Source organism: Polypterus senegalus, chromosome 9 (genome assembly GCF_016835505.1).
Source record: "Polypterus senegalus isolate Bchr_013 chromosome 9, ASM1683550v1, whole genome shotgun sequence".
In the NCBI taxonomy this organism is placed as follows: Eukaryota; Metazoa; Chordata; class Cladistia; order Polypteriformes; family Polypteridae; genus Polypterus; species Polypterus senegalus.
In genome coordinates, this window is record NC_053162.1 from 131,209,360 (window position 1) to 131,224,765 (window position 15,406).

The 15,406-nt window shown below is 38.6% G+C and overlaps 1 protein-coding gene across 1 annotated transcript in view; it reads right to left on the reverse strand.

Moving 5' to 3' along the window:
* Positions 1–1,019: 1,019 nt before the first annotated feature.
* slc2a6 (solute carrier family 2 member 6) overlaps positions 1,020–15,406 on the reverse strand; it is a 44,764-nt gene continuing 30,377 nt past the window's right edge. The window contains exons 8-10 of the mRNA XM_039763872.1: positions 9,726–9,908; positions 3,883–4,028; positions 1,020–2,547 (exon numbers count right to left, since the gene is read on the reverse strand). Coding sequence (XP_039619806.1) covers positions 2,362–2,547; positions 3,883–4,028; positions 9,726–9,908 — 515 coding nt within the window. The 3' untranslated portion in view covers positions 1,020–2,361. The remainder of the gene's footprint in view (positions 2,548–3,882; positions 4,029–9,725; positions 9,909–15,406) is intronic.

Sequence of the window (15,406 nt, forward strand, 5' to 3'; positions counted from 1 at the left end):
CTCAGCACCACACAAGTTCAGATGGAATGAAACTACTGTGAGGTTTCTGATGGTGACCGGAGTGCCAATTCTGCCACCAACCCCCAGATTGTTTCCTCTAAGTTGGAGGGCCTACATGCAGGGCTGGATGCAGATAAACTTCATACCCAGATAGACTATAAATAAAGGCTATACCAATGGCCTATACGTTATGTATTTCATCTTCTTTCCTTTTCAGCATAAAATAACCTTTAACCTTTTTTTTCCTTTGCAGAGTTCATCGCACCATGGCACATTGATTAATGTTCCTATTCCACAAGTCCAAGGTCCTGGACTTTATTTATTTTTTTTTTCTATTTCTGTTAGTTTATATATGTAATCTTTTTCTGCAAAGGATTTTCTCTCAGTATAATTGTTTTCTTCTCATATTCCCAGAGAAATGCTTGTCAGGTTGAATGGGGGACTCTAAATTGTCTATAAGTAAGTTCGAGTGCAGGTGTGTGCCTAAATGGACTCTGCAGTGGATGGGACATCTGGTCCAGGGCTGTCTCCAATGATGCTGCTTTGATAAGCTCGGTCCTAGAAGCAGAACTGGATTACGTGAGTTAAAAAGTAGGTGATGTGATATGGTGGAGTGTATGCAGGAAAATGCATAAACATGGCCATGGATATTAACTCCATATGTGTGCCTCAGATCCACAATATAGTGCATAACTTTAAACTCTAGAAAACACACCGACTCTAACACAAAAACTAAATTTATATTTCCTACAAATCTTCAATAATGAGGTACGTGAAATCATGGTTTGCAACCTGGCATTCAGTAGAATTAACATAGCATGTGATTGGCTGGCACCCCGTCCAAAGTGCTTTCCTGTTATAATCCAGTCTTCCCACAACTCTGTAATGAAATAATTTCATTATGTAGACAGATGTAGTTGAGAACAGCTTCTCAAACTTTTATCACCAGTGTTTTGGTAAACAGAGGATGGAAATTGCCATTTCACACATCACATAAACAAAATGGAAGCACAATGCTGAATTAAATAAGCAATCTTTATTTTGTACATATTTTGCGCTCCATAGTATGTATCCATACTTTAGTCTGCACACTAGCCCATACAGTAAATGTTTTACTTGACCATGTGGACACCCGGTTTCTCATTACTTCCATGCCTGGTGGGGAAAGGTGGTGGGGGGGGGGATCATAAACACCTCTTTAAAGTCGCTGAATTTCATTCAAGTATTACATTGTATGGATTAGCCACTTTGGTTCCTTGCAACCCTTTCTACTTTCAAATATTTGTTTTTGCAATGCACGCCTACCATGATTTTGTCAGCATACATTACATTTTGTTGTATAAAAAAATAAAATCTTAATTCTGACTCTAATTTGAAAACACTAAATTTCAGCACCAATGTGTAATTAAATGAAAATACAGTACATTACAGTATTATAAACAGGATTCCTTAAGTTTGGAAATTTTAACACAGCAATAACAGCTTAACAAATGAGTATATTTTAAATGAAACCCAGTGTTAAAGTATTGCACTTTTTAACATTTTCCAATTTTCTTAATGACAAAGGGCTGATATTTGGCATTAGCAGGGCATGCAGTATTTTTAAACTTATATATAAATATATTATACCTATACAGAATACACCAGACATACTTGAATACTGACACAAAAGCCTTCTGCTCTATGCTATCTGAAACGTTGAGAGAATGGCAAATGAGACAAAACAGGGGGTTCCCGGATGGTGATGACTTTGTTGAGACAGTCATCTGTTTATGTAATAATGCACTTGGGTTTGGGCTGCTTATTATTTAATTATTGTTTCCTTTACAAATTGCCTTTCGATGGCTAGGAAAGCTGCTGTAATAAATATTGACTGGGTGACACAAAGCATTGGAAACGTCATCTTCCCCTCCTCAGTGCCCAGCCATTTTTCAGGATGTTTATTCCTGCAGTGTCAGTCTTTGTCACTTCCAGAGGTAGAACACATCTGCACTAAACTTATTTTCCATATTTATATGGCTATGGAATATACCAGATTTATAATATTCTCCTGATAAGAAACATTTTTAGGATACTGTGCAGTTTAGGGTTATTTTGTAAACAATTTTCTTATTTATTAAAATGGCAGTGCCACTCTGGACTGGCTTTATGCTGTGGAAGTTGTGTCATTTTCCAACTGATTTGTTGTGTTTTTCATACTGATGCACAGAATTTCCAGTTTACCTGTAGTGGCCCAATATCATCTGTACCAATCAGTCCAGTTCCAAAATAAAGCTGCTTTGGTTCCTTAAGTAGTTCTGGAGTTTCTGAGGTCCCACATGGGTTTATTGCACATTATTTCAAGTCTTGTGGCAAAGTGGCTCAGGATGGCGAGGCAGCATCAGCATGGCTTTCGATGATGGTGAATTTACGCCCCGTTCGAAAGTAGTTCTCAATCTCTTCTAGGGAGCGCCCCTTGGTTTCAGGCACACAAACTGCAGTGAATATGAAGTTCATAAAGCACACCGCAGTGAAAAAGAAAAAGGGGACGAAAAGGCCATATGCATCCTGTTATTGGAAAAAAAATAAGAAAGAGGTGTCAAAAAAGTGATATTGCTAATGTTTGACAACCCGTTGACCCCCTTTCCGATTATAATTCCACTGCCATTTTTTAAAACAAAGTTGACCCATAGCCCAGCCATGCCATACTTGTAAGTAGTACAAGCAGACCTAAGTGCATACAGCTCTTTGTAATATGGCTACCTATAGTAGTAGTAGTAGTAGTAGTAATGTCACATGTACTGTACAGAGTACAAAGAAAGTTGTACTTGCATGTCCAAAAACATGCAGCTTGTTTTCATTTTCTGGTGCCATGATAAACCAGTAGCAAGCATTGCAAGTTGCTGCAACTGCCCAGAAATGTAGATGCCCATTCTAAGGGCTTTCCAACTCAAAGGTGTGATGAATCTTACTCTGAAATGCAATTTTTTGTTGTTTAGATGTTTTTGACTTTTTTTTTTTTCATTTTTTGTTTATTGTATATTTACGATGGTGACGCCATCTTGGCATCATGTAGGTTGGATATTCAGTGCATTACCATGGCAGCAGCACTATTGTTTATAGTGGCAGAATTGATTGCTAGATTGCGATTGGCCATCATCACGATATTGTATTGTGTCACTCTATCTAAATTTGCAGTGCAAAGTGTATGTTAACTAAATTCTAAAATGAAAATGAAATCTTTCAACAAATGTTGGCCAAAATTAGTGACAAAGAATCTTAGTTATCTTTGTGCTTGACTTTCACTAGTGTTTTGGGCCTTGATGTTAAGTTTTGGTGTGCTTCTTAATGTTTCCTGGTCATTGCCTGATTCTCAACTGCATTATTGGTTTCTTCATTTTCTGGGCTTTTGTGGCTAGTCAAACAAAAAACATCTGTTCTTGATCATTGTTTTTTATTTAGTATGCATAGCAAAAGTAAGACAGTATATGCTAATTTAAATTTTTAATTGCTAATGGAGCTAGGTTGTAGGGCAAAGGTTAAATTCAACTGACTGACATATAAAACTCTTACAACTGCTGAGTCCCCAGAATAACACTAATAATTTAGAATCTGATGTTCTTCATTTTGCACCACTGACACTACAGAGGAGCCTGAATTGTATGTTTGTCATACAGCTCCAAGTTCTGCTACTAACTGATGTACTGTAGTAGCTACCTCTAATGACAAAACACAATGCCTACTGGATTTTCACTGCAAGATGATCACATCTGTATTCAGTATCTGAATCACTCATTTGAGAGGATTAGCCTCATAAGTGCTATTTGAAGTAAAAATGTAATGTTTAAGACAGAGATGTCTACTAAAAGCAACCATTTATTAGGGGATCTAAAACGTACTCACCACTACTTTCATGAACAGTTGTGTCAGGATGAAGGCTGTAACCCAGCTGACCAAAACACAAAGGCCAGATGCCACTCCTCTGGCATTCAAAGGCAAAATCTCGGACATTAGGAGCCATGTGATGGGCCCCCAACCCATTGCATAACCTGGGAAGAGAAGTGTAGGAGTCATTATAAGCCAACACTGATCTTCTTTGAAATTGTATTACAGTCATAATGTACTATTACTGCTCTGCCGAACATGGAAAAGTGGGAGACCACTAGGGCAAGTAGAACATGGACCAGGAGAGAAGAGTTACCAAGAAAACTCTGACAAAAGGGTCTAAACCAAGAAACTGAAAACAATGAGTGTATGAACCTTAGCTCAAAAATTCTAGAATTCAAAACTACTAAACATTGATAATCTTTTACAGCATGTTTGCAAAATCTTGGAAAATGCTTTAGAAATAAATGGAGCTGGCTTATAAAAACATCTAAAAACAACACTCCAGGAACCACAAATGAGCCACAAAATGGAGTCGACCTGCAAAACCAAAATGGCCCTGCGGTCAAAATATAACATTGTTTTTGAAATATGTGAATATATTTAGCAAACAAATTAAATAGCATTATTTTACATACTTTCAAGTATCAGAAAACATTCTTAACCTGAGGAAAAAATAAGTATCGGTGACAAAAAATGATCAACATTTGTCATTTTGCAACAATTATATAATTTTACACTTTTTCCCCATTACTTCAAGAATAATTAATGTTAATTTTTATTTGGTGTCTCTAACTTTGGATGACATTGTGATATATCTCATGACCAGATCACAGGAATAGAGGTCCTTTCCTAGCAGCATTTCCTGCAATGCACACTGATAGTTTAGAGCCACCTGACCTACAACTCTGTAAGATGTGAGAAGAAACCGGGCTGCCCAGAGACAAGCCACACAGTCAAGGGAAGAATGTGCAAATACACAGGCTGGTTTAAACCCAGAGTCCTGGAACCTTTAGGCAAAGTTGCTAACCATTGCATGACCGTTACCTGCCTAGCATGCATCTATTAATCTATACTAATAAAAGGCAAAGCCCTCACTGACTGACTGACTGACTGACTGACTCACTCACTCACTCACTCACTCACTCACTCATCACTAATTCTCCAACTTCCCATGTAGGTAGAAAGCTGAAATTTGGCAGGCTTATTCCTTACAGCTTACTTACAAAAGTTAAGCAGGTTTCATTTCGAAATTCTACACATAACGGTCGATAACGGTCGACAACGTCCGCCATGTTAAACTTTCTTATTTATGGCTCCATCTTCACGAAATTTGGTAGGCGGCTTCCCTGCGCTAACCGAAACCAATGTACGTACTTATTTCAGTGATATGACGCCACTGTCAGCCACCATATTGAACTTTCCAACGTCACTAATTCTCCAACTTCCCGTGTAGGTAGAAGGCTGAAATTTGGTACTTATTTCGGTGGTATGATGCCACTGTTGGCCGCCATATTGAACTTTCAGGCAAGGTGATGAAGGGGCCTTAGCTGCCTCAAAAGCTTGCATTTGTAATCTACAGGGTGGGCCATTTATATCGATACACCTTAATAAAATGGGAATGGTTGGTGATATTAACTTCCTGTTTGTGGCACATTAGTATATGTGTCTGTTAGATAACTGACCCCGTGTGAGTGTGTCCTCTACGATAATCTGACACCCCATTCAGAACTGATTCAGTTTTCAGGAAAGACATCAGCCCTGGTGCCCCTGTATTGTGTTATATGATTCCTGTAATGGATGGAATAATTTTGTACTTGGTTTACATAGACTTAAAAGTACTCTTAATTTAAAAGGTGTTTTCGAGGCCTTTCTCAAAGTGATGAGTGTTGTACCGTGTTAGCCATAGATTGATACAGGAGAAAGTAGGGTGAAATGACACCTTTTATTGGCAAACTAAATAGATTACAATTGCAAGCTTTCGAGGCTGCTAAGGCCCCTTCTTCAGGCAAGGTGATGAAGGGGCCTTAGCTGCCTCAAAAGCTTGCATTTGTAATCTACAGTATTTAGTTTGCCAATAAAAGGTGTCATTTCACCCTACTTTCTCCTGTATCAAAGTAATGAGTGTGAAAATTCAAAGCCAAGACAACTATGAAGTAAAAATTAACAATGATGATTGGATGCAAAGATCCAAATATGAATTTATTTCTCTTTTTCAAAACTCATAAGACAAGAAATCACTCTCTCTATAGCAAGATTATTAAAAAAGTTCATACAAAATGAAAGTTGCTATAATTCTGTGCTATCTGACCAAATATTATAAAATTCCTGTCTTGCTATATGGTTGCGAGACATGGACGCTATCCAGTGACCTGAGATGAAGACTGGACTCCTCTGGTACTGTGTCTCTCCGGAAAATCCTTGGTACCTTTGGTTGCTCATGGAGTCCCGAATGAGGCCCATTACCTGCATTGTAAGGGAGCGTCAGTTATGGCACTACGGCCATGTGGCGCATTCTTCTGAGAGTGATCTGGCTTGTAAGATCCTCATTGTTGGGGACCCGAGTGGCTGGACCAGGCCAAAGGGTCGCGCATGTAACACTTGGCTGCGGCAGATAGGGGGTCATTTCCGGAGGGAGGGACTGGACCGCGTGTCTGCCTGGGTGGTTGGTAACCAGGATCCCAAGCTATTTCGTCGTGTAGTGGGTGCTGCAACGCACTGTAGCAGTGCATGCTCCCCAACTTCACTTGACTTGACCAAATATTAAACAATTTAGTGGTAATGTGTCAGTCTGCTCAGTTGGCAAAATCCATTATTAAGACTGTTATGGTACTGTATGAGACACAGTGCTTCTTCTCGTTCAGAAATTAAAATTCTTGCTTTACTGGAGTTTGCATATTTATTCCTTCTCCATGCAGGTCAGGCTTCACATACTCCAGTTTTCCCACCATATCACGAAGAGGTGTACATTAAAATAATTGGCAACTCAATATGAAGTATTGTTAGTGTTCCCACAATGCACCAAGTCCTACTAGTACAGGAACTGGTTCTCCATGAGCCTGAATGGCACAAGCAAATAAGAACCTGGATAAATGGATGAGTGGATACATAGCAAGGAATTATCAGTTTTCATTTAGATAGGTAGACAGATAGATAAATAGATAGTTTATTAATCCCAAGGGGAAATTTGTTTGGAGAAAACCATTACCTGTCTTCTTGATGATCATCAGATATTACAGTAATGCATTAAATAAAATCTGATCATTTAAGTTTTAGATGTCTCTGCTAAAAATACATCTGTATATCTTATGTTAGAGACATATATCGTAGATGCGTATCTTTATAATTTTTAATGCATCTATCCCAACAGCAATTGCATTTGACAGCAGAGCCCACCTGGTGAGATGCCAGGCCCCCTATAAACACATTATCATTCTGCTTTATGGCCATTGAGGAACTTGTTAAGTTTTGTTTTGAGCTGATTGTTGCCAGTCTGATGTAATTTCTCCTTTTTCCTCTTAACATGATTGCAGCCTTTGAGACCTTAAAATGAAAAATGGATGGTTGGATACTCATGTAAAGACATTAGTAGTTCTTTGTGGGATCAGGAAATAGCAAGTCATCATTATCATTATTTTCCATTCAGTTTCTATTGGTGGGGGTCTTGTGTTTGAAGGATGTTGTCCGCTTGGCCTCATCAGACTGTGATCTCCAGCGCACACTGGGATGGTTCACAGCTTAGAGTGACATGGTAGGGTAGAGAATTAGCACTTCTTACAGTGACATCATGGACGTCTCCAAGAAAACTGTGGTATGTGCACTTGAGATACGGGGTGAGTGGATGCCCCAAGTAGAGGACCTCAAATACTTTAGCATCTTGTTCTAAAGTGGAAGTAGAGTAGTGGAGTCAGCAACTGGTGACATATTTTGTATTTCTCCTCACAGTGTTGTGTGCTTTTTGTGAATAGTCTTGTTATTTTAATTAGGGTTAGGGTTATGATTGAGGGTCTCATGATTATTACTTACCATACCATATAATTTTCCAACCCTAATCCTAAACAGGATTTCATTGGGCTGGAGCCTATCCTAGCAAGAATGGGGTGCAAGGCAGGAACAATCCCTCTGGTCAGGACGTGAGAGCACACACAAACTAGAGCCACCTAACCTTCATGTTTTTGCACTGGGGGAGGAAACCGACTCAGACACTGGAAGAAGATGTAAACTCCATCCAAGTAGGACCCGTGAAGTGAACCCTGATCTCCTTGCTGCGAGGCAGGAGAGATATCACTGTGCCACTGGGCTTTCCATGATTATTACTTATGATTGACAAACCCATTTAAACCTCAGGGAGTATTCAGAATTCGGTTTTTACTACAGCACAACTCAGCCATTAATGACTGGACAAAGAAAACTGGGAAATGGGGATGAAATTTGCAGATGACACCGCTGTGATAGGCCTGATCACCAATAATGATGAGACCGTTTTTAGAGACAGTGGTACAAGAACAACAATCTTACCTTTTGAAGGCAAAATGAGGTAGCTGATCATAGAGCTTTGGAAGCAGAAAGCTGACCACACTCCCCTTGGAGTGACTATCACTGGTGAAGTGAAGTAGGGGTAACACTTTAGGTAGTGGAAAAATGCATATATTACTCATTTACTGTAATAAGACCTTAAGCACTTATTTGGGTCTTGAGAGCAATTACAAAGCATCAGTTACTGTAAGTGTTTCTTCATTTCTGCAATGTGACCTACTAACAAAACTTCATTTTGGAATGGTCTGAGTTGGCTTCACAGAGACACATTTCTCTTGATATTACATATTTAGTATTAGACCTGTGATTCCTTCATATTAACCGGTAATTTTACCATCATCTCAATATGCCACACTGCACAGTAATGAATAAACATATCTACTATTGTTTTATAAGCGTTACAAAGTCCAAAAGTAGCAGTGTTTAAAGTCTTGTTAAATAAGAGTTAATGAGTTATAGATGCATTTTTGCCATACCTAAACTAAAGGCTGTTGTCAAGAAGGATCACCAATGGATGCTTATCTTACTTAGATATACAAGGAAAGCCTGGATTTCTCCATCTGTTGTCACAAATGTCTAAGTCTGTCCTAACGTCCTGCATAACATCTTGATTGTCTCACGTTGTGGTACAGAATATTACTGACACCCAGAAGCCTTGTGTTCAGAACATACTATATATATATATATATATATATATATATATATATATAACATCTGCTGCCTTAAAATGGCAATTAGTAAAATTAAAGACCTTGGCCATCCTGTACAGCTGCTTTACTGACTCATCCCTTCCGGCAAATTGTGCAAGACCACTGGCAACCACAGCAGCTTAGGCGGAGACGGTTTCTTTCCACAGGTTGTAAGATTGTTGAACAAACAGTCATATCAACAAACCAGTACTCCTGTGTCTAAGCTTTATTTTGCAAGAGGAAGTCAAGCTTAAATCTGCCTTTTAACTTGATGTAATAATTGAACTTGAGACTGACTAAGGAATTGGTGCAACGATAGTAACTTTAGGTAGAACTGGATGTTGAATAATCCAATATTAAAAATTGACAGTGAAGTCTTGGGAACAGCAGTCTATGTAAATTTGTATGTTTAAAAGTTTCCTATATTTCAGATTCAGCAAGTAAAAGTATTTTTAGCTAAAATATAATGAGCACAATTAAGTGGTAGTTAAAGGGGAACACATTACAAGTGGTAAGTAAAGAAAAGGAACTTAATATAACCTGTGAGAGGAGTCATGCACTGCTGAACATTGTCAATAGCCTGCTGTAAGAAATTAAAACATTCATCATCTATGCAACAACAGTAGTGATATTTACCAAATATGATGACCATGGTGCTGATGAGCGGTATCAAGGTGAGGGGATTCTTGACACCGTACAGCACATCTGACTGGGTGGAGTTCACTACTGAAGACATGTCGACTAAGCTTGCATTGTAGTGGGACTGTATGAGGTCCGTGTACAAACCCATGCTAAGTGTGGAAAGGAACATCAGGATGCCTGTGGAAGAAATAAAATACCAGTTGATGGGTGACGAACGTATGACATTCAATGAAGGATGCTCTATAGGGTGGTCCAGATCTAATTATGCAATTTTCATTACGCTATAACTTATTAAGTTTATTACATAGACAATCACCCAAAAAATCCTGGACCATCAAGAAGTGTGCAAACTTTCGACATGAAGAATCGCCTTTGTGCCAAACTGGAATCGTCTCGCATAAATCAAAGTCATCCAGATGATCTGGATCTGCATAATTAGATCTGGACCACCCTGTAGAATGATAAGTTAGGCCACATTTAAAGCAAAGACGGCATCACTAGAAACTTAAAACCCAATAGTTTAACTACTGAACACCTTCAGCTGATGTAGTTATAATGTGATCTGTGTTAAACATTAAAACAACTTTATGAGAACAGGCCATTCAGCCCAAAAAGCTCATCAGTCTTATTGACCCAGTTTCTCTAAAATGACATCAAGTCGAGTTTTGAAGGTCCACAAAGTACTACTGGCTACCACAATACAGTATTCAGTACGAGTACGATTCTCTGTGTGAAGAAAAACTTTATAACAGTGTTCTTCTTCAAGACTCTACTTTAAAGTAACAAGTTACACCTACTGTACCATTTTAATTTCCTTAATATTTGTAAACAAATCAATCATGCAACCTCTTAATCTCCATTTCCTTAAAGTAAAAATGTTCAGCTACTTCTGTTTTTCATAATAACTCATACCTTAGAGTTTTGCAACCAGTATAATCACTTTTCTCTGGATTTTCGCTAGCCCTGCTACCTCTTTTTTTTTGTAATATGGAAACTAAAATTGCACACAGTGCTCTAGGTGAGATCCCAGTAGTGAGCTATATAATTTAAGCATAATCTAACTTGAATTGTACACAACATATGCTGCTATATATCCTAACATCCTGTTAGCCTTTTTATTGCTTCTGTACAATGTCTAAATGTAGAAAGTGTCCACTACAGCTTCCAGGTCCTTTGCATAGGGTGTACTTTCAACTTTCAAACATCCGATCATGCATTCAAATCTAGCATTTTTACTTCATATGTGTAATACTTTACATTTATATACAGTGTATTTTATCCCAACTAAAAATCTACCTCAGACTGTATTCTTTACAGGTTCATCTGTAAGTTCAGCTGTTTCTACATTATCCTCTATCCCACCTAGTTTAGTTTGATCTACAAACTTAACCTGCTTGTTATTTGTTTTCTCATCAAAATCACGTGTTTACAGAGTCATAGAGGATACTATTGGCTGTCATTCTGACTGCAATGGATGGTTCCTTACCCAGGCAGGAAGCCTTCATAATAAATGGATGGAGGGAAGCAGCCTCCCAGGTCCATGTGCTCCACAATACTATATGTGGCGGCATCCCTCTGGTGGATCTCCCATGTGTACACCTGCAGGGCTCCATGGGAGTTATAGTTTCAGTGGGCAGTCCTGCTTCTTGCAGGCTACCAGGGGAAGCTGCAGGGTGGATGATTTCTTTGTTTAAGAAGTTTTCACCTGACCTGCTTCGTGGGTACACTTTGATAACAGTCAAGCAAGTTGGAGTTGGGAAAAGAGGAGGACAATAGCACAGTGATAAGGACACGTAGAGGAGAAGAGGAAAAGAATTGTATTGCATTCTGAAAGAGGAAGAAGACTGTTTAAGTTTTTCCCTTTAAACTATTTGATCTAGGGGTATGCCTCAGTGATACCAATAAATATATACACACAGGGTGAGTCAAAATTATGTTAACATTTGAATGGCGGAAACAGTTTATTCACAAAACATACTTCATATGTGCAAGATGATTGACATCAAAGTCTCAACCTGCTTGCCATCACGTTCAACACATGTACCATATGTGGCACATAAATAGTCCACAAAAATCGTATATAAGTATATACATAGCAGTACCATTACTGTTAACTTAATTTTCACTCACCCTGTATATGTGTATATATATATATTTATATATATATATATATATATACAGTATAAAAGAGATACAGTATAAAAGAGATTTTCCCTCTTTTGATAGAGCAACAGAGGAATAACTATTATTTTCTACTTCCGTCTCAATCAGACATCACCTCCGTCTCCACCAATGACATCACTTCCAGCTTCAAATAATGATGCCACTTCCGTTTCTTCTGAAAACATCATTTCCACTTCCTCTAACTTCTCAACTCCCTTCCTGCCATTTCAAGACAAAAGCTCCACCTAGTCTGTATTTGATTGTCTATTGTTATCAAAGAGACCGTTATCAGACACTTTTGACTTCCCTGCACTCCAGACATTATATGGGGAGGCTTCCCCAACTCTTTATGCTTGTTTTGTCTGCATATTTTTTGACTATATATATATATATATATATATATATATATGATCACAGCATATAGTACAAAAGTGTTGCGGCACACCTCTTAATTATTGAATTCAGGTGTTTCAGTCAGACCCATTGCCACAGGTGTATAAATCAAGCACCTAGCCATTTACAAAAATTTGTGAAATAAAATGGGTCATTCTGAAGAGGTCAGTAACTTCAAGCATTGTACTGTGATAGTATGCCACTTTTGCAAAAAGATGATTTGTGAAATTTCATCCTTGCTGAATATTCCACAGTCAACTGTAAGTGGTATTATTGGAAATTGGAAATGTTCAGGAACAACAGCAACCTAGCCATGAAGCGGAACACCACGTAAAGTCACACAGCGGGGTCAGCGACTACTAAGGTGCATGGTGCGTAAATATCACCAAGGCTCTGCTGATTCCATAGCTGAAGAGTTCCAGACTTTCACTGGAATTAATTTAAACACAAAAACTTCATATAATGTGTTTCCATGGCCACACAACTGCATGCAAGCCTCACATCACCAAGTCCAATACCAAATGTCGGATGGAATGGTGTAAAGCAAACTGACACTGCACTGTGGAGCAGTAGAAATGTATTCTAAAGAGTGATGAATTACGTTTCTCTTTTTGGGAGTCAGATGGACAAGTCTTGGTTTGGGGGATACCGGGAGAACGTCACCTGCTTCACTGCACTGTTCCAACTGTGAAGTTTGGTGGAGGATAATGGTATTGGGCTATTTTGAAAGTGAAAGGCAATCTTAATGCTTCAGTATACCAATACATTTTGGACAACACTATGCTTCCAACTTTGTGGAAACAGTTTGGGGAAGGCCCTTTTCTATTTACGACTGTGCCCCAGTGCACAAAGCAAGGTCCATAAAGACATGATTTGAAGAGTTTGGTGTGAAAGAACTTGATTGCCCCACACAGATCCCTGACCTCAAAACTTTTGAACACCTTTGGGATGAACTGGAACGAAGATTGTGAGCCAGGCCTTCTTATCCAACATCAGTGCCTGACCTCATAAATGCTCTACAGAATGAATGAGCACAAATTCCCACAAAAACAGCTGGTATAGCTGCAAAGGGGCAATAAACTCCATATTAAAGTCTTATGTATTTGAATGCAATGTCATTTAAATCCCTGTTGGTGTAATGGTTAGACACCCCAATACTTTTGTCCATAGAGTTATACAGGTATATATATATATGAGCAGTAGCCTCAACACTGATCCCCAAGGAAAACTCAACACTTTTAACTTCACTTAATTACACTAAAGGTCATAACATTCTTGCTTCCAGTGTTTAAGCCATTTTTTCACCCAATCAATATACTGTGCCCTGAACTCCCACTGAACTTCAACTCCCACAGTTTGATCCCTAAACCCTCATGTGAAACCTTACCTAAAACTTCCTGAAATTAAGCTATCTTCATGTGCTCTGGTTGCTTTCACATGGAATTCCTTCATATTAATGAAACATGATATCCCCTGTCCAAACATATCCTGACTATTCACTAACACTCTTGTTCTTGCCATGTGATGCTCAACCATTGCTTGATAATGTTTTCCTTTAATTTTCCTGTGATGCAGGCATATTGGTCTATAGTTACTTGGATCAGCCTGTTCACCCTTACTATATAATGGGATAACATAACTACTCCCAGTCATTTGAAATTTACCATTGTGCAGAGTATTTTTATTTCAAATTAAACATCAATTTATATATATACTTAGGCCGGGTTTATACTTCACACGACGCGATGCATACTGCAGTGGATGCTCCTGCTACGCAAGCGTTGTACTGTTTATACTTGTACGCGTACTTTACATAAATCTGGAGGAATCCACCAGGTGGCAGTGTGAGATATTATCACGGTGAGAACAGGTTCGGCTTCGCTGCGTTGTGAATTGCCTGGAACACCCATTAAACTCTGATGACACCTTACCGCAATATCTCTGAAAAGAATGTTTAATGATTAAATCCATCAGTCCAGGGATGTGTCCATTCCAGCTAGCATTGGGTACGAAGCAGAAACAATCCCTGGACGAGGCATCAGCTCATTGCAAGGAGAATACAAGCACTCACATATACTAGCGTCATTTTAGTGTAACCAAATCTGCATATCTTAGGAAGGAAACCTGAGCACACTGTGGAAACCCAGCAGGAAAACATGTAAACACCAGGCAGAGAATACCAGCGACGTGACTCTCTGCGAGACAGCAGCGCCTTACGCTCTGCCACCGGGTCACTCCCATGTGTACTACAAAGTATAATTATTAACAATATTCATTATTTAAACAAAATGAATGATTTATCTGTAAAATGTAACATACATACTTTAATGCATTTCATCATGAAAGTGATATAAAGTGTAAATCTTAGGATTCTAAATGTGCAGAGAGTTGGAATATCATACATTTAATGTGTCCTGTGTGGTGATCTATTGCTGTTTGCCGCTGCTGTCAGGACCGGAGGAAGACTTAGAAAAAAAGACGGCACAGAAGACGGTATGTGAGACTTTTAAAATGTATTGTGTCATTACGATAGGGAATATGCAACGCTTGAATATAAAAGCACCATGAACGCATCTGTATGTTGCCATTTTGCTTCACCACATAAAACCATTCATCAAACATTGCAGCACCCACATTGATCTTGTAGGATCTGTAAAGCTATAAAGCTTTCTGTCACATGTAGATAGTAACCAGAGACTCTAACGTCACATTTCAACTTTTAGCACACTGCACTTACCCCCACCCCGACTTTTTGCTGATGTGTACGCATACTGAGTGTGAAGTATAAACAAGCCCTTGCACACTTCTTTAAGTAATCAAGGATAAATGTTATCTGTTATTTATTTGATTTCAGCCATTTTAATCTCTTTCTCTCTCTCTGCAATTTCCAAGTCACTAAGTGCCTCCTTAGTAGTTCTTGTAACTATTGCGAGGTTAGTCAACCTCACATTGTGAAACCTTCAAAAAATGCAAGTTTAGAATACTAGCTATTTCACCAACTTAATATTTTAGTACACTCTTACTCTTACTGTTGGATTTCACTTCCTCCTTGACTTTTCTTTTACCATTAAAACGTTGAACGGATCACTTTGGGTCATCTTTTGCCTTTTCTGCAATAT